The 26,969-nt window shown below is 27.9% G+C and overlaps 1 protein-coding gene across 3 annotated transcripts in view; it reads left to right on the top strand.

The window, feature by feature from the left end:
- Nucleotides 1–26,969, top strand: part of LOC142318734 (sorting nexin-13-like) — a 95,225-nt gene that overhangs the window by 2,196 nt on the left and 66,060 nt on the right. For all 3 annotated transcript variants that reach the window (XM_075355132.1, XM_075355135.1, XM_075355133.1), the window contains exons 2-10: nucleotides 1,170–1,297; nucleotides 8,168–8,267; nucleotides 10,565–10,692; nucleotides 11,310–11,393; nucleotides 13,365–13,663; nucleotides 17,544–17,716; nucleotides 19,098–19,211; nucleotides 23,247–23,376; nucleotides 25,116–25,283. In XM_075355132.1, the coding sequence (XP_075211247.1) occupies nucleotides 1,170–1,297; nucleotides 8,168–8,267; nucleotides 10,565–10,692; nucleotides 11,310–11,393; nucleotides 13,365–13,663; nucleotides 17,544–17,716; nucleotides 19,098–19,211; nucleotides 23,247–23,376; nucleotides 25,116–25,283 (1,324 nt within the window). The remainder of the gene's footprint in view (nucleotides 1–1,169; nucleotides 1,298–8,167; nucleotides 8,268–10,564; nucleotides 10,693–11,309; nucleotides 11,394–13,364; nucleotides 13,664–17,543; nucleotides 17,717–19,097; nucleotides 19,212–23,246; nucleotides 23,377–25,115; nucleotides 25,284–26,969) is intronic.

The following is a 26,969-nucleotide window of genomic DNA, read 5'->3' as shown; positions in this document are numbered from 1 at the left end:
GCTCAGCGGAGTATTACGCTGTCAGTATGCGAAGTGCTCGCAATCTCATCGCACAAGGACTATCTCCACATGTTCAGGGGCCCCCTAAATGCTCAGCCGCAGGCCTGTCCACCACGACAGTCTTGTTTCATTTTTTATATTTATCTCTTGTATTAATTTAGAATGTTATTGTGTTTGTAAATTTTGATTTTGTCCATTTTTTATTCTTTAATATTTAAATATAAGATTTTTATGATTATTTTTGTATGTGTATACAAACTTGTTTGAACAAGGTTTTGTTTTAACTTGTTTCAATGAGGTGGTTTGCAAAAATGGATTTTGTAAAAATCTGTGTCGTGCATTTTGTGTCAAATTTATTACAATAGTCCAACCAAATTACACTTAGAGAAAAACAAATTGTTACCTGGACTTTTAAGTGGAAATGGTAAAGAGGCTTATAATAAACATAAAAAAATAAATGCGTGAGCGAAGGTAGTAGAGGAGTGATTTAGGGGGTTGAAAAAAAAATTTTCCAAACTAAAGTTGTAGACCATGTAGAAATCTACAGCTTTTGTAGATGTCACTTTTTAACATAACCTCAAAATTTCTGAGAAAAATGCGAAAAATCTTTTCTTTTTTTTCCGCAAAATTAATTTAATTTTGACGACACTTTTGTGAAAGTATACTTTTTCTGTGTCTTAAATTACCACAAATTTTTTTGACGTCAACTTTTGCTGGAAATTGCAATAATACCATTTTTCAACCCCCAAATCAACCCTCCACCACTCACACTCATGTATTTTTTTTTTTACTTTTATTATAAGCCCCTTTATAATTTCCACTTGTAAAATTTCAGATAACAATTTTATTTTTTTTCCTGTAAATGAGTTATTTTGATCGGTCTACAAGTAGAGAAGTCAGCTTGTGGACTCCAGATCAGTTGAATTAATTTGACCATTTGTGTGAGTTTTGTCTGATATTGTGTACTGTGTGTTTTAATGATTCTGAATGTGGCATTGTAACTGCTGTTTTAAATTTAAGGAAAAATTATCCACCACATGTTTGTATTTTTCAGTGGGTGTGATAGTACAAGTTCTACTTATCTGTGTATAAGTTACATATATTATGTTAGTGTTATCTAGTATACTTTGTTTTTTTTTAAATTTTATATGTTTCATTGCGGTTTTCAGATGAGCCTAATGCATGGTTTAATTAATAATATAGCATGGATTGGTCTTGCAGTTGGTCTTTGGGTTACCACATTTGGGTTTGTTATGAGCATATCACTTATCGCATCAGCAGTAATTTTTATTGTAGGGTGAGTCAATTTAATCTGCTTCATTAACTTTTTATTATTCTAAAATCTTTCACACTATAATTAATCTTTATTTAACTTTATCTCATAATTAATCTTTATATGTACCCTGCTTCACTCAGGTGTTGAATCAGATTATTCCAGTTTACAATTGCTATAATTAATATTTCCAAAAATTATTTATATGACAAAATAGATAAAAAATACAATTTTTAATAACTTTTATTATATGCATGAAGGATCCATGATAAAAATTAGAAGAAATAATTACTGCAAAAATTATTACAAATTTTATGTCTCCTGAATTTTTCTCTGTTAAATTTTTTTTGTTAAATTAGTTCTGAGACAAAATTATAAAAAAAAGTTTTGTTATGTAGAAGACAGGAGTAAATTAAAAAAAAAACACAAAATAACTTCTTATCATTGTTTCTGTAAATGTGCTTTTTTGCAGTTTTGCTTCCTTTAAAACATCTTGAATGATTATATTACAAAATATTATGGTGGAATGCTTGCTATATAATATTCTATGTTAAAAGATTAAAAATGTTTTTTTTTGTAAGTTTTTTTTTTGTTACAATTAATTTTCAGTTTTCATTAAATTAATTTTACCTGAAGCTTCCCTTTGAGTGTCGGAGCCTTCAAAATGAAAAAAATAAATATAAAGAATATACAATAGCCCCACCAATCTAATTTCATTAAGTCCTCAACAAGTTTAGAAATAATCTTTTTTTTTGTATTTATTTATTTATCATACAATTAGAAATAAATATTTTTACATAAAAATGAAAAAAATTCATAATTTTGGTTATTATTTTTTAATAAAAATGGAATTATTTTATCATAAAGATACAAATAGAGTTTAAAATGATTGAACTGAATAAAATCATAGAAAAATTCAATTCATTGCCAGTTTTTTTAACCTATTGTAGATGTGAAACTTTTGTTAAGGTTTAACAAAACCTTAACAAAAATATAAATATAAATGCTTGAATAATTGAAATTAGATGATTTGTTTCCCCAATCCTTCTCATTATTGATTTAATTTAGGCATTATCATTTAATTTATTTGAGATGATCAGTAATATTTGTATTAGCTAAAAGATAATGTTAATTAAATAAAAAAAGAAAAGGATATAAATTAGAAAGTTTTTTTGATATTTTGTAATACATAATTCATCTTATATGCTGTTACATGCAATCAATATAAGGTTCGTACAAAACTATTATGTGGGTTTTTTTTTAATTTGCCATGGGTTTCATTTTACTCTACAGCCATTATGTTGGTTTAGGGTTCTGGCTTCTAGTACTGAATTTTAGGATTAGTGAATTATTTCCTAATTATCCGCTTTTGTGGATTTGGGGGTCTACTCAGAAGAGTGGTGGGAAGATCTATGCCAAAGTGTCTACTGCCAGTCGTAAAAAGCGACTGTCCGTTGACTTTACCTCTCCATCCATCTTTCTCTTCCTTTCTATCCATACATTCCTTCTTATCCCCTCCTGATGATGCAGTATACCCACTTAGCCACTAGTTTATTTAGAGCATTTGTTGGGGTGGGGATGCAATTTTGCAAAAAAAAAAAAATTGTTGGAAATATTATTTTTTAATTGTTAACAAATGTGCCTAAGAAATATAAGATCTTAATTAGGTGAAAAATTGTGATACTGAGGATAACCTTGCTGTTAAGCCTCACCCCCTTGATCTTTTAATTTGAAAATTTAATGGTATCAGTGCCGTATATATAGAAGTAATCTGACCAAGTTTGGTCAAAATTGGTCAAGTTGTTCTGGAGATACAAAGTGAGTTAGAGTGTGACACTGAACACACACATGTGCATACGAACATCCAGAAAATCCCCATTCAGTTTTTTTGGGTTCCTTAGGTATCAAAGTGTCAAGATCTGGTGAAAACCACATATGCCCAAATTGGATCGATTACAATACTTTCCCTTCTAAAGCTATAGAGAGGAAGTGGTTCTCTTCTGGTTGTGGTTAGGACATATCAGAGCTACTCATGGATATCTGATGTCATCAGAAAACACATTAGTGGATGTACTATGTAAACATGGCTTGACTGTGCGCCATATCCCTGTAGATTATACATGGTATGCGGCCTTGCATCATAAATTACAATTACTAAAAAACATTCCCGGTATCCTAGGGAAAATTTTTTTTTTTATGACAAAAATATTTTAGATCAGTTATTGGATTCCTACAGAATATAAATATGTTTCATAAAATTTAATATTACTTGCCATATCACACCAACAATTAATTTTGATCCAATTTTTGTTATTTATGTTATATTTGTTTATTCTAGTGGTAACATATTTAGTATCTTTGTTTTAATATTATGGTTTTATTCTTAGTTTTTAAATTCTTTTGTTATAGTTTACGCTCTTCACAGAGTTCATTTAATTTTTCGTATGATAGTTTGAATTTTATATTCTTTTATGTTTATTTTTTTTAAAAATAAAGTATATCTTATTTTTAATATTCTGACTATGATTTTAAGAAATTTTTTAGTGATAATTAAGCTGTGATTCTAGTTGTAAGTTTTATTTTATTTTAGTCTAGTTTTAGTTTTATATTGTTCTAAATTGTTATATTCTTATACATTTTGTAATATTGTTCCGGATGATGATAATGTGAAAAACATTTTTCACCACAAAAAAACTTCCTAATTATATATACTTTGCATAACCTTGTTTACAGAAAAATTTCAGGGTACTTCTTTTTAACCCCTTGACTGCCTGTACCAGCTAATGAAGGGTATTTTATTTTACTGAATTCTTTCTTTAAAATTTGGTCTTTATTATCATTTAAAAAAAATAGATATATAATAATTTTGTTTTAATAAGTAAATAAATAAATAAATATATCCTTTATAGATATATTTATATATATAAAGGATGACAAGACATCAGGTTAGTCTAGTGGTTAAACTTTTTATCGCAAAATCAACTGATTTTCAAACTCAAGAGTTCTAAGGTCGAATTCCTTGTAAAGGCAATTGGTTTTATGTGGATTTGAAAGCTAGCCTGTAAATATTGGTGTTTGATAGTTGGGTTTCAATTAACCACACATCTCAGGAGTGGTCAACCTGAGTCTGTCCCAGACTACAAGTTTAACGGTGTATTTACACTTAGACTACAGTCACCTAGCAATCCGGTAGCAGTAATTGCATTTGCTTATACACACACACCCAGACTCAGCAATAGCTGGAAACCTGATTGGAAATATATATAAAGGATGATAAAAAAAAAGTCATTCAACATTTTGTTAGTGTGATTGTAAAAATTAATGTAACAAAAATGTTTCTGTAAAAATAGGTCTGGATTTGATCCATCTGTTCCTGTTTTATGTAGTAAGCTCAAAATTAAAAAGTAATTTTTTGCCAGTTTTTATTTTCTCCACTGCATGATAATATTAATCAGTACCACTCTGGTGGATGATATTGTTCAAATACCATTTTACTGCTATCTCATCCAGGTTTTGTTTTGTTCACTTAGTGAGTAATACTAACTGAATATTATTAAAATCTGCAATCAGTTGTTTTATTACAAATTTGCAAAATTAAACTACGGTCAATCTTAGTGTTTTAAACAAAGTAACAATGTTGCATGATAGATTGGAAGATATTTCTTTAGCACATGATACAAATATAGAATACATTCACGATGGTACTGTTACATATTCTATTATGTTATGTAGTTCCTGAACAGTTATTTTCTTAAATATGGGTTGTGCATGATGGTCCAATTGCCATATAGCAGCCTTCCTTTTCATAAGGTATAAGTCCATTCTACTTTGATATATGAGAGCATTTGAAGAACATAGATGGCATATGTCATCAATAATAATCATGCAAGATAAGCTGAGATAATTAATTATTGTCAACACATAGAGTAGCACATGGAATATTTGAGCATGTTCAAGCTTCAATAATCAGACAGGCTGATGACTGTATTGTAAATGGGAATAATGTTGAGAATATCTACTTTGTTATTCCATGCCATTGTTAAGGTATTCCATTGTTGCTATACAAAGCAACAATGGAAAAATAAAATATTTGAAATATTATTTCAGTTTTTATTAATTCAGGGATCTAGCAGGCTTGTGTTCTAAAGGAGAATGAGTCCACTTCTTAAAAATCATTCAGTTTTTTACTTTCCCCAAAAAGAATGTTGGAGTAATGCATTATGGAAAGGAATGTTCATATATAGCAATATTCCATTTTTTATTGTGGGAAAAATCCCTAGGGGTTTTAATACCGAAGGGGGGACACAAACTATGTTGTTATTAGCCCTAAGGCTTCTAAATTAAATATTTTAATTTTTATCCACTAAAAGTAGGTTGGGGTCTAGAGTGCCTTAGGGTCAAGGAGACTCAAATTCTGTGATATAATTAAGTTTTTAAATTAACTTCAAGAAAGTTATTTCTATATTTCAAGAAAAATTAAAGTATATTAATTTAACATAACCTTTTTTAGGAAATTTCTTTTTAAATTTTGGGTAAGAAAATATCACTTAAAAAAGGTTATGTAAAATTTTATTTTGCTTTTATTTGTTCATATGAATCTTTTGTAGAAATAGTATATACAGATGTTATGAGTAGATACTGTTATGAAAATTAAAAAATAAATTACTCAAAACATGTTTTTTCTAAACCTATTTTATAGCTATTTTAAATAAAAAAATGTATTAAAAGCAAAAACAAAATTCCGCACAATCCACCTTGGTATAGAATCAAATAAGATTTCTTACCTTATCTTATTGTTTATTTTTTTCATTTATACACCAATAGCGCTTTTGAGGAATTCTTCATAATCAGTTGGTTAAAATTAAAATTTTTTAAAAACTTCAAAATCACACATTAAAATATTGTTACATATGTTTTATAAATATATATATATTATATGTTTTATAAATACTATATATATATGTATATAGTCAAACAATTAAAAATTAAAATTCTTTAAAAAATAAAAATTCTGTTACTTATTATACATGTTTTGGCTAGCCACTAAATACACCACTGCATTAATATAATATAAATTCTATCTGACATTGACAAAAGTGCTGCTATTTATAGCAGCTTTGATAAGAGAATCATATCGAGCTCTGTCTGCAGATTGATCAAACTGAATTTCCATTTATATATACTATTTTTATAAAATGTCCAATTTTTTATTACTATTATCATTTTTTTGTGATTTCAATTATTTTCAAATTAGTTTTTAAGTCAGTAATGGAATGTTTATTCATTATTAGATAGTTGGCAACATTAGAAAATCCTACTTATTGTTTTTATGATATCTAAAATGTTCTCCAAATCTTGCTCTAAATGATCAATTAGTTTTCCCAAAATAAATTTTATCACAGTCATTGCATATTATTTTATAGATGCTACATAAACTATTAATATTATAATTATCATTATGTTTTTTAAATGTCTTATTATATGATTGTTTGGCTTATATTTTTCATCATTATAAACATTAATTAAATTTTCAATATTATTATTAGTGAATGAGTATTTATCTAGATATTGTCAATTCTGTGTGTATTATTTATAGGTTTCAGTGTTGTAATGTTACTAGATTTTAGTTTTTGTTTTCTATAAATATTATCAATTAATAATAAGGTATTAAATCCATTACTTTTTATAATATTTATTTCTGAATCTAATTTTTTCCTGTTGTCCTGTGTGTAATGTATCTATCACTCTATTTAACATGTGAATATATTAATTTTGTGTGACCAAGAATGATTTGATCCTCTGTTGATAGTTATTTTACTTGCTGTAGGTTTTCTATATATACTGATGTTATAATTTTATTCTTTCTATTGATTTCAATATTGATGTGTAAAAGCTTGTTAATGTTATGTAATGTGTATTACCACAAGTAAGCAAATAAAATTAAAATAACTATGGTTAATTCTTAACAAGAAGATTTTCTAATTAAAACACAAAAATATGTGTTTTTGTTCTCTTAAATTCTCAATGTTTATATGTAAAGCAACAACTTGTTCTGAAATGATTATACCGATTTGAGATTTGGCTGAACTCATGCAAAAATATTTTTTGTTAGAACATTATGCATAATAAAAAAGTAAACTGGAGTATATTTTAAAGTTAGCAACAACTGTTATGATTATTAGCTTTATAGATTTCAGCTACATCCAAGGGAACTGCAGCCAGTGTCACTTAACTCAGGTAATTTATGTGACTGGTTGATTAAAAATTACATTAGTTTCTGGTATTTTAGATTTACAAATGTTTTAACTTCAAAGTAAATTTTTTATTTATAATTTTTTTTACAGATGCTACTTTACACAAATGTAGAATAATTAAATTATTATTTACAATTAAATTTATTTATTCAATGTTAAATGAAGATTGATAATTGACAATGAAGATGATTGATGAAATGAAGATAGATAATTTACAAAACAAGATTTGTTTTGTAATAAACCTAATTTAATAATAGTTACATTAAATAAAAAAATATTTTACATTTGTTTTAACTATATATATGTTTTGTGATTCTACCTTTTACTCCTAATTTAAATTTTGTTTCTACCCAATTTAATTTTTTAAGAATGAAATTATTGATTAGTATTATTTATTAAGATTGTTACTGAAAAAAAAAAAAAATTAATGAAGATGTCTTCTGTAGTCTTTGAGAGAAGTTATATCTAAGTCAATCAAATTAATGTCACCATTAAAGGGTAATGTGAATGACCCTGCAAGTCCTTTTAAAATGCATTCATCTTAATTTATAATTAATGAAGATTACTTTCTATTGAAACTTGTTTTCATTATTTAAGTTATTATTTTTATAAGTTGCTGAATTTATTATAAAATTTTCAGGGGTGTCACTTTAGTTTATGTAAAAGATGGGGAAAAGGCTCAGAGTTATTTGAAACATACAGGTGACACGTGTGAATTACCACCTCCTGGCCTATATAAGGTAACTATTATATTATTTAATTTATCCTTTAATACACAGTATTGCTTTATAATTATGAACATATTATTGTTATAAATATATTTTCAAATGCATACAGATAATTGTCATTAATTTTTCATCTTAACATTCTGGTGTTTGTGTAATTTTAATTTTATTTTTTTATTTTATGTATCTATTACTACATTTTAGTTGTAGTATTATTTGAATTTAATTTCATTCTTATTTTCAATCGGTACATTTATTGAATTCTTGTTTATTTTATTCTTTATTAGCATAAGCTGTGATCACATTATTTTGTTGTTGTTTTTTTGTTACTATATTTTTATAATATTTTGTAGGTTTTATGAAATTTATAATTCATTCTGATTTGTGTTCAGATTTTACAAATTTCATAATAAAATTGAAATAACAGTGAGTGTGAAAAATTATATGTTTTTTAATGTATGGCTATTTATGTTTTATTATTTTCCTAAGTAACCATGTGCAGTAGTTTTACAATAGAGTATCAGAAAGTAGTATTGACACTGCTACTAATACAGTGGAGGGTATAGTGAACCATGCAAATTATTATAGGTAGCAAGAAACCAGTTGCCTTGTTGCACTCATATTGTTAATTTTGGATGTGTTGTACAATGTACCATGAAATAAAAAAAAAGGTTGTAGTTATTTATTGACTCGGCATAAATAATAAGGAAATAATTTTTACAATGTGTTGCTCTGAAGATAGTACACTAAACTTTATGCTTATTAGTTTGCATGACAGTCAACTTGAATGACATTTATATATCAAAAGAAATACATTTAGATAAGAGGAAAAAATATTAATCCTATTATAGATTTATTATATTATTTTAATTTATTGTAAATTTTGTAGAATATTGGCCTTGTGGTTAAAATGATTTTTTTTTCATTAAATAAAAAAAAAGAATATAGAATAACAACAAAAAAAATGTCAAAATAGAATAGCAAAGAAAATCTTGAATTTTATCAAAAACAGAAAAACATAGACTAATTGGTACAAAGAGATACAAAAGGACCTAAATGAACATAACATTAAGAAGGAGCTAATACTAGACAGGGAAACTTAAAAAAAAAGAAACATTAAACAGATCACAGGATTACAAGAAATTGAAAAAAGAAAGACCAAAAATGCATGGTCATAGGAGAGGATAAAGAGTTCTCTTTGAAGTTGAAAAAATTCTGGGAATAGAAGAAAATGAAAAAATGATATTTTGTGTAGTCCATAGTGGCCAAACAAACAAAAAAGCAAAGGAGAAAAGTGATTTGTTAAATAAAATAAAAGTCATCATAATATTTTATATTTCTGCTACGACTATCATAATTGATTTGAGTGTTATTTTCTACCTTCCTAGCATTGTCACTCTAATATTCATTCTTGAAGCGTTTCAGAATACATTCATTTTCAAAACTACTTTTAGCACCGAGTCTTCCTGGGTTGGGATCATCGAATAAATAGTGGTAATAAGCTTAAGCTCCTCCTACTCACCATCCCTCCTGCCATGGAAAAGGATTTTCTTCTATATCCCTCCTGCTCTAGTGCTTCTACAATTTTTTGAAATTAATCCGTATAATTTTTTATTTTAACAATTTTAGATTTTTAAACATTACATTGGATTGAGTGTTTATTTGTTCATTATGTCCTGTCCTTTTAATTTTAGCTTGAATACTTACAAGTTTTCTAGAATATTTAAACATTTTCTGTTTTCTAAATAGTGTAATATTTTTGTAAATTTTATCATATTGGAATATATCCTTTTTCCATCAAATGTGTTGCACAATTTGAATTTTTTTTTTCATATTTATATGTCTTTTATGTTCATTAAATCTTGTTTTAAATTTCCATCCTGTATGCCTTATATATGTAACATTACAGTCAGATTTTATTTGATATGCTCCATTTATATATATATATATATATATATACTAAAAACCATGTGATTAACTAGAATACTATTAATTCTACCACCAGTGTTCTACTATCAACTGCATATCAAAATAATTGATTAATATTTGTTTCTTATCATGTTTAAATTTTATTTATTTTTATATGAACTCTAATTTATAATAATATTATCCTATTCATATCAGCTGCTTTCATTACATTCTATACCAAAAAGCTCTCATCTGTAACATAGTCTAAATAAGTCAAAAGTGTTATGTAAATGTTTATATTTTCAAAATATTTCTAAATATTCTGCTTTATACAACAAATTTTTTGTTTGTTTCAAGATAAAGATATTTTGTTTTCTCTTAATCAATTTTTTTTTTCTTTTCAGGTGGTAGAGGTAATGCAGAAAGGGACCAAAGATAGAAAAACTGATAATCGGTTGACTGGTTCTCAAGTGATAGACGAACAACTCCATGAAATATTAGCATTTACTATAAGAGATTTTGTTTATCCTTGGTAAGTAGTTAACAATGTTTCTGAAAGCTGTGTTTAATTTTTTATAGCTTTATAGAAATGGTAAATATATAACAGTAAGATCAGATTCAATATCATGCTGGTGTTAATTATCACTAATATATATATATATATATATATATATATATATATATATATATATATATATATAAATGTTATATATCTCAATATAATTTAGAATTTGATTTTTTCTCAGCTAAGGTGCCTTGCTTTGTAACAACTTGTGTTATTGTAATGAAGTATTCAGATTGGGTTTCTGTTTAATAATTGTAGGTTGTAGTTTATGTTGAACTTGTTTAATCACCAGGGAGGTTTTTATATCAAAACATTGAGAACTTTGAAATGAATCAATTTTATACAATCTATTGTTTTAGCTTCATAAATTGGACTTACTGAAGAGATTTTTTTGTGAATATCTTAACACATTCAATTTGTTGCAAAATATATGAAAATAATAATAAGTCCAGCACTAAAGTGTGTAGTGCAGGAAGATTTAACTCTTTTTATTTGACCATAATTCTTTTCTTTTTTTCATCTTTTACTTTTCTTAGATTTGTATCATACATTAATTATAATAATGATTTTTTTTTTTTTTTAAGGTATGATCATGTAAGTGCAGATGATGAATTGCTTCATCAGATACGTGTTACTGCTCATAAAATAATAGTCACATTTGCTAGCAGGTAACAAAATTAAAAAAAAATTGTAGTTTTAATATCTTCATAAGAATTCATTCAGAATAACATAAAAGTATACTATTTAGTAAAATAGAGATATTCAGTACACATTTCTTATTTCCAGCCATTGTTTTGTTTAGATTTTTAATAACCTCATTTTTCCATATGTATATATATATATTTTAATGAGGTTAATGATATTATTGATGAAAAATTTGCAAAACTTCCAGGGAATTGAACTCAAGACTTGATAATTTGATATTCATTGTATTCACTACTTCAGTTATGTTTTGTATAAAATATATATTTTTTAAAGGTATATTTTGACTTTGTTTATTCCTCACTAAAGGGACTGGTATCAATTATTCTTTGGTGGAGGAGTTTCCTCCAGTGGTTCAACTGTTAGTTTATTAATAGCCAAAGTTGAAGATTTTTAAAACTATAATATACATAGTGATTTGAAGATATTTTGCCTTTTTTTTTTGTTTGTTGCTAACATTATTTTTGGGTTGATGTGGTGTAGTGATATGTAGCCTGATATCATCTAATATTCAGATTATTTTTGCTTAAAAACTAAAGATAAACAGTTGAAACATGTAGGGCAATTGTAAATAAAAGGCAGTTGTAGAAAATTCTGAGTCTTTGAAAAAAGAAGAACTGAATATTAAGAGACAGCTACTTACTTAAGCTTCCTTAGCCCAGACTCCAGGTTGTTCAGCAAGTCATAGAAAGACATGAGTATATTATGCCCTTATGTACAGCTTTTATTGACTATGAAAAGGTATTCGATTCAGTAACAACACAAGCCAAATAACTGTAACTAGGGTATAAACACAGCCTACATAAACTTGCTACAATCTATATATGAAGAAGCAAAATCTACCATCTATGTGGCTAACGTAAAATAGAAATAGATGTACAAAAAGGTGTATGACAAGGTGACACTATATCACCCATGCCTTTCTTAGCCGGCCGCAAGGTGGTATTTAGAAAGCTGGAATGGGAAGAAGAGGGCATACGAATGAAATGATGCCTATCTAAACCACACGAGATTTGGAGGTAACATAGTTCTCTTCTCACAAGAACCAGAAGACCTACAAAGACACTTAAATGAACTACACTGGCTGGTAAACCCTATGGTCCAGGATGAACCTTAAAAAAAGAGCCAGGTCATGTTCAATAAATTTGTGAAGGAGAGAAAGATTTTTATCTCTGGAAAACTCAAACAGGTAGATCATAATATATATCTTGGCCAACAGATTTCAACTGGGGATGATACAATCAAAAAAGTTGAACGATGAGTTAAGCTGGGTGGCTGACATTTGGGTGACTTAATATAGTTTTCAAGAACAAACTCCCCTTTGCCTTAAAAAGAGAGTTTTTGATCAATGCATCCTTCCAATCCTTACCTATGGAAGCAAAACTTGGACATTAACCATTCAGTCATTACAGAAGCTGCAGGGGCACAAAGAAATATGGGGCAACATATGCTTGAAATTACTAGACTGGATAGAAAGACCTGTAAATGGATCAGAGAACAAACAAAAGTACATGATATTATCATAAAAATTAAAGAATTAAGATGGCGGTGGGTAGGCCATATAGCAAGAGGAACTGATGGCAGATGGACTAAATTTGCACTTAATTAGACACCACTGAATGTTAATTGCCCACAAAAAAAATCAAAGGTTCATTTGATGATACGATATTATGAAGTACATTGTATGAAATTTGCAGATCATACAAGACCGAATTAGTTGGGAACATGCTGAAGTGGCTTTCATCCTGCAATGAATTGCCAACAGCTGAAATTATGATGAAATATAATATAATTAACTATATAATATTTTTGAAAATTTTATTATTTCATAAAAGTATGATCAAAGATTTTAGAATTTATTTTATAGTTTTTATCTTGTCGCATTAATGCTATAGAATTTGTATAAAACTCCATTAATTTGTACGTATTTCTTTCAGAATGAAAGAAGTAGATTGGATTCCATACTTGACAACTAGAATGGTTGATGATGCTGCTTCACACCTTAGATTATTTCGACAGGCCAGAGCAAAAATGAAGCATGTGGGTGAACATAGACGACAGCATAGTGGTGATCACAGGTGGTCAGTTGCTGGTACAAATTCAGGAAGCACTAAAACTGCTTCTGAAAATAAAACCCCAATTGATTTGGAATCTGCATTTTTTGATCTTGAGCTTACTATGGAGGAGAACCTCATTTGTAGAGATCATATATGTTTAGATAGTGAAAATGAAAAAAGTGAGTTGACATTCATTCAAAGGAATTCTGTGATTCCATACTCTTAAGTTTATTAATTTGTCAATATATTACTGTTAAATATGATTGACTAGTTTGTAAAAGATTCAAGGTATGTTCAGAAAGTGAAAAAAAAGGTGTGTTCAGAAAGTGAAGCCGTTAGGCTTTAAAAAAATATTTACTTTATAAGGTGTTGTCGAATCGCTCAGATGGCACAGGGCACCTTAGAACCTTGTTAGCCCTGGAAAGAGCTGTTTAGGGTTTTTGGAGTGGTTACCCTGAAAAGGGCCATTTGTGTGTTTGGCGAGGTACTCCTTAGAAGGGCTGTTGAATCTGAAAGCTGGTCTCCAGCAATGTCTTCGTAGGTGTAGTCAGGGAGTTGCAGCTCATCCATTGGAATCAGACCAAGCTTTCCCTGAGTGCAGTTAGTTTCCCATTATAGTGTAGCAGTGGTGAGCCACCCCAGAGTCTCACAGTGTCTGGTCAGTTTCTGTTGTCTACCACTGCCGCAGCCAAGACAGTTCTCCCTGTCCCAGCTCCTGCTGGTAGGCTCATTAGTCAGCCTGCCAGCTATGGTGGGAAAGTGGTATCTGCACCCAATGGCTCCCTCATTCGGCTGGCCTCTTGGTCTGCCCCTAGTGGTAGTCCACAAGAGAATAGCTCCCGCAGTACTGGTATCTTGCTTATGAAGATGACTAGAGCATGATGGTGGCCATGCCTCTGTGTCGTGATGTTGGCAGGCAACTGGCTTGGTGAGAGGAATGCTTGTGCATGTTTATAGGTGTACTGTAACTCCTACTGACATCTGAGCAGCTAGCATCACACTCACCAATATGAAGCACAGCATGCAGCCAAAAAAGTTAAAGAACTTTTTCTGTAATCTTACTCTGAAGAATATTTAAACTATTTATTTTTAATTCTTTATTACATTATTCTAAATTGAATCAGAATCCTTGTTTATTTAGTTCTTTCATAAGGATTTCCAAGATGCATCTGGCTAGGGTCCTAACTAGTATTTTATGTATGTGTTTTTTTAGGTAAGGATTATTTTTCTTTATTATTTACATAAATGTTATGTAAGTATTAAGTATACTGCACAGATTCCATACGGTGAAAGGTATAAAGTAAACTTTTTGAATTGGACTGACTGAGAACAAAAATCTTCTAGACACACTTTTAATAAATTAAATTTTAATTTCTATTTGATTATGTCTTCTTGTAGTAAGTTACTCAAAATTATTTTAATTGATAATAAGTAAATTTACCATATGAGTAATTTTCATATATATTTCAATAATATGGTAAATTTACACATTGTAATACATAAGAATTTTTAGTAACTTACTTCCAGCAGAGACAATCAAATAGAAATTAAAATTTATTTAATTTTTTTTTTAATTTTATGTATATTTGTTTATGTAGCCTACCAGGCTGGTCTGGTAGTTAGTCCTAAATCAGGTGTTTAACAGCTGATTTTCAAAGTCAAAAGTTCTTAGGTTCAATCATAGTAAAAGTTGTTGCTTTTATACGGATCTGAATACTAAATGGTGGATGCTTTTTGTACTTTGGTGGTAGAGGTTCAATGAACAACATGTCTTAGGAATGGTCAGCCTGAGTTTGTTCAAGACTAACCTCATGTACATGTCATATATATGTATATATATATTAATAGTGCATCAGTTTTCCTGGGTCTTTTGTCACCTATTCTACTCATTAAAAAAAATAAAAAATTTCATATAAGCAAACATCCTAAAATGCTTCGTTTCTGTGTTACAGCTAGTGAAAGATTTCGCTCAAATTTCAGCTACCTCAGTGAAATAAGCTCAAATTGAAATTTTTAGGATGTTAATTAAGGAGTCGAATTAGTGACTTCTTATGGTTTTTGACCTGAAAAATTGAATAAAGTAGATCCCAAAACTAAGTATGTCATAGTTTTTGAGAAATCTGTGGTGAAAACCAAAAAAATGAGTAAAAATACTGTTTTTTATGTTTTGACGTACAATAACTTTGTTAAATGATTAATAGATACATAACACCTTTTAGAGAATTTAATTCTGAAAAAATGATGTAAGGTAAGTTGAATAAAACAAAGAAAAGTTGTAAAATTCAAATTTTATTTAGAAACAGTAATTAGACGAAAGTGCATTCTATTATGTACCAGTTTATAATAAATTATCAAAAATAGCCCACCATTTTCAACACATTTCTTCGCACGTTTCTGTGCTGCTTTTGTTGCTCTTTTGTAGTTCTTCATTACTGTCCTTAAGTTGCTCAGCCGCATCCGTAATATAGACAATTACTTCCTCACGAAAGTGTATTTTTGTTTTGTATACAATGTTTTCCAGTCATTGTGCTGGAAGTATACTTTGCATCTCAGTGCTAGAGGAACATCTTCAAGCAGCTGTAGCAATTCATCTTGATGAAAGTGCAAGTAGATCTTAGCATTTAAGTAGCCAAGTAACATGTACAGCCCAAGCAGATTGTGGAGAAGGCTACACCGTACATTGACACTAAATCAGTGTTGAAAATTATCTTCCACGATTTCATGAGAATTACTTCTGCCCATGTACGGTCATTGCATAAATTGACGCCATCTTGAGTGAAATTTGTCTTGTTGGTAAACAAAACTTACTTGTAGAGTTCTTGATTTGTATTTCACCAGTTACAGAACTCGAAGCGAAACAGACCATCTCCTGGTAGTAGGTGTTGAACTGGTTGTTTGTGATAAGGATAAAACTTGTTTTATTTAAGAGTCCCCCAAACCACTGAATGCAAAACATCAATCAACTCAAAAAGATTTTGTGTACTCATGCATCGTTTATAATTTCATTGACTGCATCGATTATAATTTCATCAATAACAGCATCATCTTGGAAAGATTGTTCATAACTGGTACAAATACATGGTAGTGAACTGTTTCCCGAAGATTGTGAAAAGTCGCTTTTATTGTTTTGGGATCGGAAATCCTGTGATTCAGAACATATTTCTTATTCTACTGCAGCAGCCGTAACATTACCATTACACACACACCCAAAATGAATACCATATCAGCATATTTCTCTGTTGTAAATAAGTATGGCATTACTTCAATAGCGAACTGATCGTATTCAAACTAAAATTCACAGAAAACCTTTGCTAATGATAGCACAGTACACAGTACCTGATATACTTAATGTACCTTACAAAACAATTTAAACACTAGCACAGTATTGCGCATTGTTGATCAGATATTGTTATTTTATTGCCAACTTTGAAATAATTTTTCAAATAATTTATTATATTTGTCATTAATAAAAATTTATTATCTAAGTAATTTTTATTTTACAGTTATTTTGTTATTTCAATTTTTTTTAATTTTTTAACAGTAAATTTTATTTACCACCATGATTGGTTGTTATTCAGTTAAAATAGGCTAATAGGTATTAACAAGTTTTAATATAATTGTGAGATTTTATGTGGAAATTAAATCAATGAGATATTTTTATGATATAAAAATTTATATACAAAAGAAATATTCTAAGGATTTATTAAGCTACACTTTTTATTCAGTGTTACCAAACATTTCTTATTCAATAAGAAGTGTGTTTTAAGAATTTACATCATTATTTTTATGATAAAGTCTTATTGAATAAGAAATGTTTGGTAACACTGAATAAAACGTGTGTTTTAAGAATTTACATCATTATTTTTATCATAAAGTTTTTTAAGACCTGGTGTTATTAATATGTTGGGTTGATTAAAAGTTGTCATCTTAATTTTCTATACCGCTGGCATTTTGTTTTAAAGGTAAAATATTGGATACATACAACCAGCTAATTATTTAAATTGATGCTGAATATATTGTTTTGAGTTTATGTTTTTATGTAACCATTTTGTTTTTCAGATTATTTAAGAGAAATCTCTGAAGTAATATTGTTCCTAATGATGCCAGAAGAGAATTTTCATTGTGTAGCATTACGTCATTTAGTTCGAGAATTACTAGTCAATTCTATTCTATTACCTCTTATCGAGCTTTTTTCTGATCCTGATTATATTAACCAATTCATTATTTGGTTGGTAAGTTGATAAACAGTTTTTCTCACTTTATTTTATTTTAACCCTCAAAATAAAAATTTGTTTTAAAATAATGCCTTTTCCAGGATTCACACCTCAAGCAAATACTACGGAATATTTATATTTGATTGTGTTTATTCTCTCAGAGATATATTGGGTTTTATCTAGAGTTAATAGTAGATCAAACAAGTGAGATTGTTTAGTTTTCTGTACAAGGTGTGTTCAAAAAAGGAAATTCTGTAATAAAAATTTTATTAATGTATTTATAACTTTTTGTATAGGTTTGTCCCTTTAAAAATTTCAAAACAAAAATGTTTCTTTCACTTTTGAAACATATACTGGAACATGTTTTTAGAGATGGTGTACAAATATTGTATTTTTCTTAATCTTGTTTATGGTTTGAAAATGATGTCCTTTCAATGTTACCTACAATTTATAAATGAAGAAAAAGTCTGGTGGAATCAAGTCTGGAGAGTAGAGTGGGTAAGGCACAAAGATTGTCTTGTGGTTAGTTACATAATGGGAGTGAAGAAGTGGTTCATGAGCTGGCACATTGTTGTGGTGCAACATCCAACTTCGTTTCATCCAGCATCTCAGGTCTCATTCTCCCTACAGCATCTCTCAAACACTGTAAAACTTTGTTGTAGAAATCCTCAGTATTCTGTCAAATAAAATTTTGAAGAATAATATGTTGCTTAAGTACATTGATTTATTAATTTATTGATAAACATTCTAGCAGTGGAATATTAGAAACTATTAACTTAATAAAGAAAAACACACTTCTTTTTTTTTTAAATTCACAAACGTTTTCACATTGTGCAATGTGAAAACATTTGCAGGTTTAAAAAAAAATTAACAAGTGTATGTTTTTACTTTACATAGTTAATACATTGATTTATGTATAAATGAATTTATCTTGTGAATAATAGTGCAAGTTATTCATTGCTTTATTCCTAGGCTGAGGTACCCAGTTATATTACACCCTTGGAATGTTTACGTCTGTTTTCAGTATTTATTGAAGAAGATGCAATTCTGGAATGTTTCTTATAGTAGTAAGTTCATTATATCAGCAACTTGATAATTACATTAAATCAAGCTGAACCTACCAATACGCCTTTTTCCCTAACAGATCAGTTGCTATTTTTATTCATTAACTTGTTGAAAAGTGCTACAAGAAGCCTGGGCTTTGGCTGGGTAATCATTATATTATGATTAGCCAGTCTTAATGAAGACTAGAAAACTAATGTAAGAAATATACTGATTGCATTTTACTACATACTCTGATTTTAGATAATTAAAAATATAAAAGTATAAATTGTTTTAATTTATTAAAATCTTTTGTTGATAGTTTCAATGTAGAATTGCAAAATTTGTTTTTCTTTAGTGTAGAGACATTCCAGTGACAAGTGAGGTATTTTTAACTGCCCTTAGGGTATCAGATAATTTGGATGAACTTCAAGCTACACGTGATTTGCTCAACAAGGAAATTGCAACTTTGGTGAGGAAAGCTACTTGAATTTATTTTAAATAAGGATAAAATTCATTTTTTATTAATTTTATTGTTTATTATTAAAATTTCACGTGTTATTGTACAAAAAAAGTTTCTTGTACAAAAAAATAAAATATAGTTTTATGATAATTGTAAAAAATTTGAAACTATGATTTTAAAGTTTGTGACTTTTAAAATATGGAAATATATTGTTCACTTATCTGTAATGTATGAATTTGTTTTTAAAATCTTAATTTGTTTGAACAGAGCACCTATTTTACATCAGATATTTACTATATTATTTACATAATTTAGGAATAAAACCTTATTAGTAATGTTGGTAATAGTAACTGTAGTCTCTACATATCAAAAGGTATTGAATATTTATTTAAGCTGTTTTTTTTTTTTTCATTTTGAGAAAATAAATAATTTTTAGAATTAATTTGGATGTGCTCAAATATAATATACACTATTAAAAAAACATTTATTTAAAAATCAAATAAAAAAAGTAAAATTAATTGGTGTGGCAAAGCCAGGTGATATATCAGCTGGTAGATGAGAAACTTCATTAATGTAAATCAGTCTGTATTGCTAATATCTTCTATATCACAATATCTTCTTGTGATAAATAGACTAGAATATTTTGTGTAGTATCTTTCAGCAGTGTTCTACATTTCTAATTTAATATTTATCACACAAAGTTATTGTTATTTTCTGAAACACTAGGAATATACATTCTTTTAATGTAGATACTTTTTTTAATGTTTTAAAATTATTTTATGTTTTATATATAAACATACTGTTGCTTGGCAGATGAAACTTGTGTTGAAAACGAAATTTTACAGCTGTAGCCAAAAAGAAACATTAAATAATGTTATAATAGCTTTAATATAGTACAGTGTAGATATTCTGATGTGTGGTTTAATGAAAATGTAAATATTTTAATACATTTTTAAATTTATTTTTCACTGATATGAACTTAAAATAAATAACCCCATAAATAAATTTTTTGAGACAAAAGGTTAGGCATATCTTTAATGCTAATAGGAGGTATCACTACATGTTTTTAAGACACTGTGATTGATATCTGAATACAAATAATTATTTTTAATTTATTTAAAATAAAGAAATAAATTATTTAAAAATGAAAATCAAAGCATGTTTTTTATAAGAATAAGAAACTGTTACCGTCATACATTAATTTATTAAAACTAATAATTGTCTTATTCGGTACACCTTTTCTTCTTCTTATATGTTTCATTAGACTCAAACTAAAATTGTAATAAATGACTGGTGTTCCTTTCCATAGTGGAGTTCTTATGTTTAGATTCACCTGATAGCTAGCTAGCTTTTAAAATTTTGTAGTATTTTAAGGTAAAATCTTTTTTATGGAAGAATATTCCATTCATCTTTGAAATTAGCCTTGTAGCATACCTCACCATTTGGAGTGTACTTATAATTTGTACATGTTATAAACAATTATGTTACCTGATTTTCTTCCTGGTCTGATTAATATAAAGTTTTGTATATTATATTTTAGAAAAATGTATGATTTAACTACATTTACAGTGCATTGATGTTTACTTCTTGTCATACGTATTTACATAATATAATCAAATGGTCCATTGATAGGCTGTTTGGAAAAAATGTTCTAAAGTATTATAGTCACTGTGGTCATTTTGCAAAAAAATTGTTCAGGTGTAATAGAATGGCATATAGAAGGATCACTTCCGGCATTTGCCAAGGTTTTGTTCCTGTTTTGATAAGTGTGCCAATCTGATATCAGAATAATGCTTTTAAGGTGATTTTTCAACCTATAATACAAGAGATGAACTCATTGCTTGGTACACTGTCATTACCTTCATGCCACACGTATAAATTTACATCATTGTGATTAAGTCTATATATTATAAAGTTGTGAACTTGAATTTTTTATCTATAATGCACTGAAAATGTTACATAACTGTACAGGTCATAATACTTTGCAGATCCATTGTTAGATCTAATACCTCAGAATTGTTATATGAAATAATTAGAAGATACAATTAATTAAAAATCAAACTAACTGCAAGTAATATGTCAGATTAGATTAAAGATCAACCTTGTATAACAGAAAAATGTTATTTATTGCTATAATTCTAATAGACTGAGGTATGTAATAATAATAATTAAAATATAACCTAACCATATTGTATGCATTAAAAATTCTTTTACTACTCATGACAAGATTCTCTTTCTCTTTGTTACACTGTATAATGATATAAAATTTTATTCAATTGCTTGACTGTTGGTTGGTTTCATCTAAATTGTTTTATTATTTAAGTAAATTGGCACAGTTATCTTGGATTACTAAAATGTTAAAAGCATTTACCCTATATCTGATGTATTATATAATTACATCTGTAGTAATTATTGCAGTCCTTTCTGATATAATTATTTTCTAATAGAAATACATTTTTATTAACATTGCTGTCACTCTTACAAAAGTTTTTAACTATGTAGTAATTCTATTGTTTTCATTTTTTTTTCCTCACTTTGGCCAAACCTTGTTGTTTTTGATACTTGTAGTTGATTGGTTATTAAAATGCTGTCATACTTTTCCAGCTGTTGTTAATGCATTCCCCATGAATATTACAAACTGGAAAACTGCAAATGACAGCAACATTAGGCACACCTGAGATTGAAGTTTATTAAATTCCAGTAAATAATATAAATGCAGATAAAGAGTACGCTAGAATTTATACGATTGTTTTTAATTGTGATTGTTTTTAAAGATGTTATAATTATGAATAGTTTTACTTTAGATTAGATATTTTATTTTAATAAAGTCTACAAAAAAAAATTTGCTTCATATCTGTATTCTTTTTAAATTAACATCAATTTAAATTGAGGAACAAACAATTTAAATATGTATCTAAGAATATTGAAGAACAATAAAGCTGAGGGGAGCTCTGTTCTTCAAAAACATTTTTAAATCCTATTTTAGAGTTCATCATCAGTGCGCTCATTGTTTAAAATTCCAATATGGCTGGGGAACCAGCAAAAGCTCTCTGTTGTATTACAGTAATTCATTTGCAAAATGACACAATGAATCACAATGACAACAAGATGTCTTGGTGTAGTGAAGCTGACTTGGAAGTCAAGAGTTCCAGCGTTCAAGTCCTAGTAAAGGCAGATACTTTTATAAATTTTACTTTTTATACATTTACTTTTATGCTTTATACATTTGACTGTACAAGACTACACTACACTTACACTCATACACATCATCCTTATTTATCCTCTGAAGTAATATCTGATGATAATTTCTGGAGGCTAAACAGCAAAAGGAAGAGGACCTGCCTTAAGGAAAATGGCAGACATCTTCAACAATTGCTATAAGACATTACCAATTGTGCATAACTACATTCCAAGAATCAAATCAAATGTGAGTATCTCTGTATTATAGTCTACAGTGTAAAGTATCATGACATACACGATAAAATGATCACACTGTGTTTACATCCTGGTTGGCTCTTTTTCTTGTTATAAGTTTTCAATAGAGATTCTAAAAAAATTCTCTTTGAGGTCAGAACTCATGAAACCACTCATTAGTCAGTGAAAACTGTACAACTGATTGGACTGTAAACATATCAAAATTTAGGAAGAATTTTAAAAAAATTTCATTTTCAGACCCACTTTTATAGTTTAAATATTTATTTTTTATAATTTTTTAGATTTGTTCTTATTTTATTAGCTACATTTTTTTATTCTATTTTTCTGTGATTTAATTATTAAGATTATAATTATTTTTGCACCTGTCTTGGCTTAACTATTTAATTACTTGAAGAATCTAATCTAGAAATATTAGATAAAGCAGTTCCCATCTTATTGCTAATTTGCTAGTTGTTGGTTAGCTTGGAAATCATGTTATACATTCAAAATATACTGTTGGTTCCTGAATTTCTTATCCAAATCAGAACCTGGCCAAAATCATGGAAACATAAATTTATTTCCATTGCAAATGTGTATTTCTAATGTGATCATTTTCTATGTATTGTTAAGAGATCAAGAGACTCTGGTGGTGATGATGATACTTGGGTAAAGCAACAGTTAAGTAGTCTGTTATATGTGGGTAAAGTTATAGATTCTCAAATAACTAGACTTCAAGAGGGTGTTGATAATGATTCTGCAGGTAAATAACATTTATTCAATTATTTAAACATTCATAATTTATATTTCTGTAGTATTGGTCGATTTATATAACACCAGTATATTTATTTTTCTCACTGTCAGGTATTTGCTAAATGAAATTGAATGTATTTTATTTCTTTCAAAGTAAGAATGGTAACAAAATAATATTGTTCTAAAATTTAAAAAAAAAAATGTTGACTGGTGGTAATGTTTTTATTTTGGTTCTGATCAGAACTGTAAATTTCCCTATACAATTTGATGTTTGTTCAATAGTTGTAATATCTCAAGGAATAGAATCTTGAAAATAAAAGGAAGTGAAGCAAGAAAAAAAGAGTAAGCCACATGTAATGGACCAAATTCAGTAGACCACTTATATTAAATAAATGGATAATTTTATGTTAGGGCTGGATAAATAATTACAGGCTGTTTGCATGTTTTATTGATCTGCAGTTGATTCTTCATTAAAAGAAAGTGAACCATTATTATTTTTAAAAATTTTATCTTAGGCCCATATTTTACTTGTTACATGTTTAAAAGAAATATTACATTAAAGCTTTGTTATAAAAAATATTTTTTCTTTATTCTGTATTTTTTTGTGGTCATCTTTTTATTTATGTAAATTTTTGAAGAATTATTTCTTCAATATCATTGATAGAATATGAACAAACCACATAAATCAATTGATTTGTAATGAGACATGAAACGCTATGATGTATTGACAAAAAGTAAATAAAAATGGTTTTATTTAATTATTACAATTCTAAAATGACTGCTGCCTGAAAATTCATTTTGTTTAGAAAACAAATGGAAATCTTTTTGAACAATTTAAGGCTGTATGGTGAATGCTTGAGCATTTCCCGGCTAAATTTTTGTATTAGTGCTGGGGTTGTTACAACCCCAATATATTTATCATGAAACAAAACAGTAGAGCTTGAGAGTAAGCTGTAAAATCTGCTTGTATCACCAAAGAATATTGGTTAGGTGTTTCATAATAAACTTAAATATATTTAGGCTTCTACGTCCCCTAGTTAGCATTAAGTCATTGTATAGTGGTCTTTTCAGTCTCAGAAAATGCTTGTCATCCATTTTTACTTTCTTATTTACTTGACATTTTTCAGTTTTAAAATGAATTTCTGAATGATGCCACTTTATTTTTAATATTTTTTATTTTCTGGTTTTACTAGATTTATATTTTAACTCCAGCAACACTGTGATTAATAAGTTCATTCCATTTGTTATTTCTTGTCTTCTGTAGACATAATAAAGAAATCAATCTGGCATAAATTTTTCCCTCAAAATGTTCACCATTTATGAATTTTATCTAGGAAAAACCTTGGAACAGAAGGAAGAGTGAAATTATCTAAAATTGAAAATTTCATCTGATTCTTTTTCAAAAGCAAGAAAAGAAAGGGTCATCCACTGACCTATATGCAAATTTTATCTACCTTGGAGTAGATTTAACGTTAAAAGAAAATGGATGTTTGATTTTTGTTCTTTTAAAATTATAAATGGAAAGCAAAATAAGTAAGAATACAAAAAAATAATTGAAGTCATAAAAACCTACCTGAAAAACATTGCAATTTTTACAAAATTATTTATTTCTACAAATTCTTTGTATTAATATTCAGATCTGATTCAAATTAAATTTAATGTAAGATGATGTATTTTAACTAGATTTAATGTAGATTTAAGTTTTTATCCATTGATATATTTCTTTGTAAAATTAACCACTTTTTCTAGGTTTACCATCTCATATTGATTATTCAAAACTTCTAATGCCTGGAGTTAAGCTTTTTGCTCTTCCTCTTGATGTCCTATTAAAAAACAATGTGGCTCTGTCATTTTTTATAGATTATATGACTTCAATTGGATGCCAGGCTTACTTAAATTTTTATCTAAATGTTGAAGGTATGTCAGACTTCATTTTTTATCTCTCTCCCCTCCTCTCTCGCTATGTCTCTGTCTTAATTTTTCTATATTATTATAAAAATAAAATATCATTATTAAAAAAAATAATAATAAGTAATTGTATTTACTCAAAAATCCAATTTAGCTGGTTAAGCTTTTTTTTTTTATTACATTGATTTAAATAATACAGAAGTAATTATATTATTTTTAAATAACTTTGTATTTGTAGTATTGTTTTATACTCTTATTATTTTGTAAGCACTTTTACTTTTGAATAATTATTTTAGTGATTACTACTTTATCAGATGAATTTTACTAATATAATATTTTATCATTGTTTTTTTATTTAGAAAATTTATCTAATGAAGTGATGATCGATCATCTGGAAGTGCTTATAAAATAAAGAGTTTAAAGCAGTACTGAGAGTCTCAAGTTGTATAATAATAATCTTCTAGGATGCAATTAAAATGTAATTTTGTATACATATAAAATATACATATGTAAAATACTTTGTGTTGAAATGTATTTATTTCATTTTGTTATTAGATTATTAAGTATTACATTACTTTATTTTATATTAACTATCTACTTTATGTATACTTTATTTGTATATATATTATCAATATACAAATCAAAACTGAGGAAGATCTAGCAAGACATCTGTCAATTAGTTGGTTCTGCTTCATTTATGCTATAAGGTTGTTCATTAATTAATATTGAAGTTGATAACAGTTTAAATTATTTTTTGTATACATGAGTGTATAAGTACTAATCAGTAGTTTAATGTGTAAAATTCTTTATTGTCATATTTTACTTGAAAAAATACATTTTTTGTGTAAAAATTCTTAACACAGAATCAGTGTGAAAATCATCCAAAATTTGACAAATCCCTCATTTATTATACCAAGGCGTTAATTTCATGAAGCAGTATAGCTTCTAAGACTTGAAAGTATAAAGATATTAAAATACTATTTTAAAGTAAAGAAGTCTCTATTATTTTACCTTTTTTAAAAAAAATAAATATACAGTGGTACCTTGAAATACGAATTTAATTCGTTCTGTGATCATTGTCTTATGGCAAAAAAATCGTATCTCAAAGCAATTTTTCCCATTTAAAATAATGTAATATATATTAATGCGTTTTAGCAATATGAAACTAACCCAAAACACAGTTATATTACGTATAATATACACAATTTGTATATAAATAAACGAGTAATAACACACATAATGTTTATTAATTTATTAATAACACACAATGTTTATTAATCGTCACTTTAACGTTGGGCCTTTTTGGCCTTACTTTCCTGACTTTCACTGCGTGAGACCTTCACAAGGTAACGATCAAGAGAGGTCTGTTTCTGCCTTCTTTTTAAAATGTTATGAAAGAATGTGAGACTCCTATCATCAAATAAGGCACTCGCTCTCCCTGTAGACAATTTCTCTGGGTGTCTTTTTTCCACTAAATCAGACACTTCCTGATATGATGATACGAACATGCTTTGCAATAATTTCATGTTTCGCTTCCATTGAGATCATTTTCTTAGGCTTTTTCTTTTCACCAGTTTTGTCTTTAACTTTGGGATCCATGGTTAATTAAAATAACAAAATATGCAGAGTACAGTATATATACTATCCAAAATGACACGAAAAACAGGCACAAACAAAGCGAATAACACGTCGTGG

This window comes from Lycorma delicatula, chromosome 2 (assembly GCF_047948215.1).
Source record: "Lycorma delicatula isolate Av1 chromosome 2, ASM4794821v1, whole genome shotgun sequence".
NCBI lineage: Eukaryota > Metazoa > Arthropoda > Insecta > Hemiptera > Fulgoridae > Lycorma > Lycorma delicatula.
Note: the sequence above shows the minus strand (reverse complement) of the source record. Positions and strands in the feature narration are given on the sequence as shown.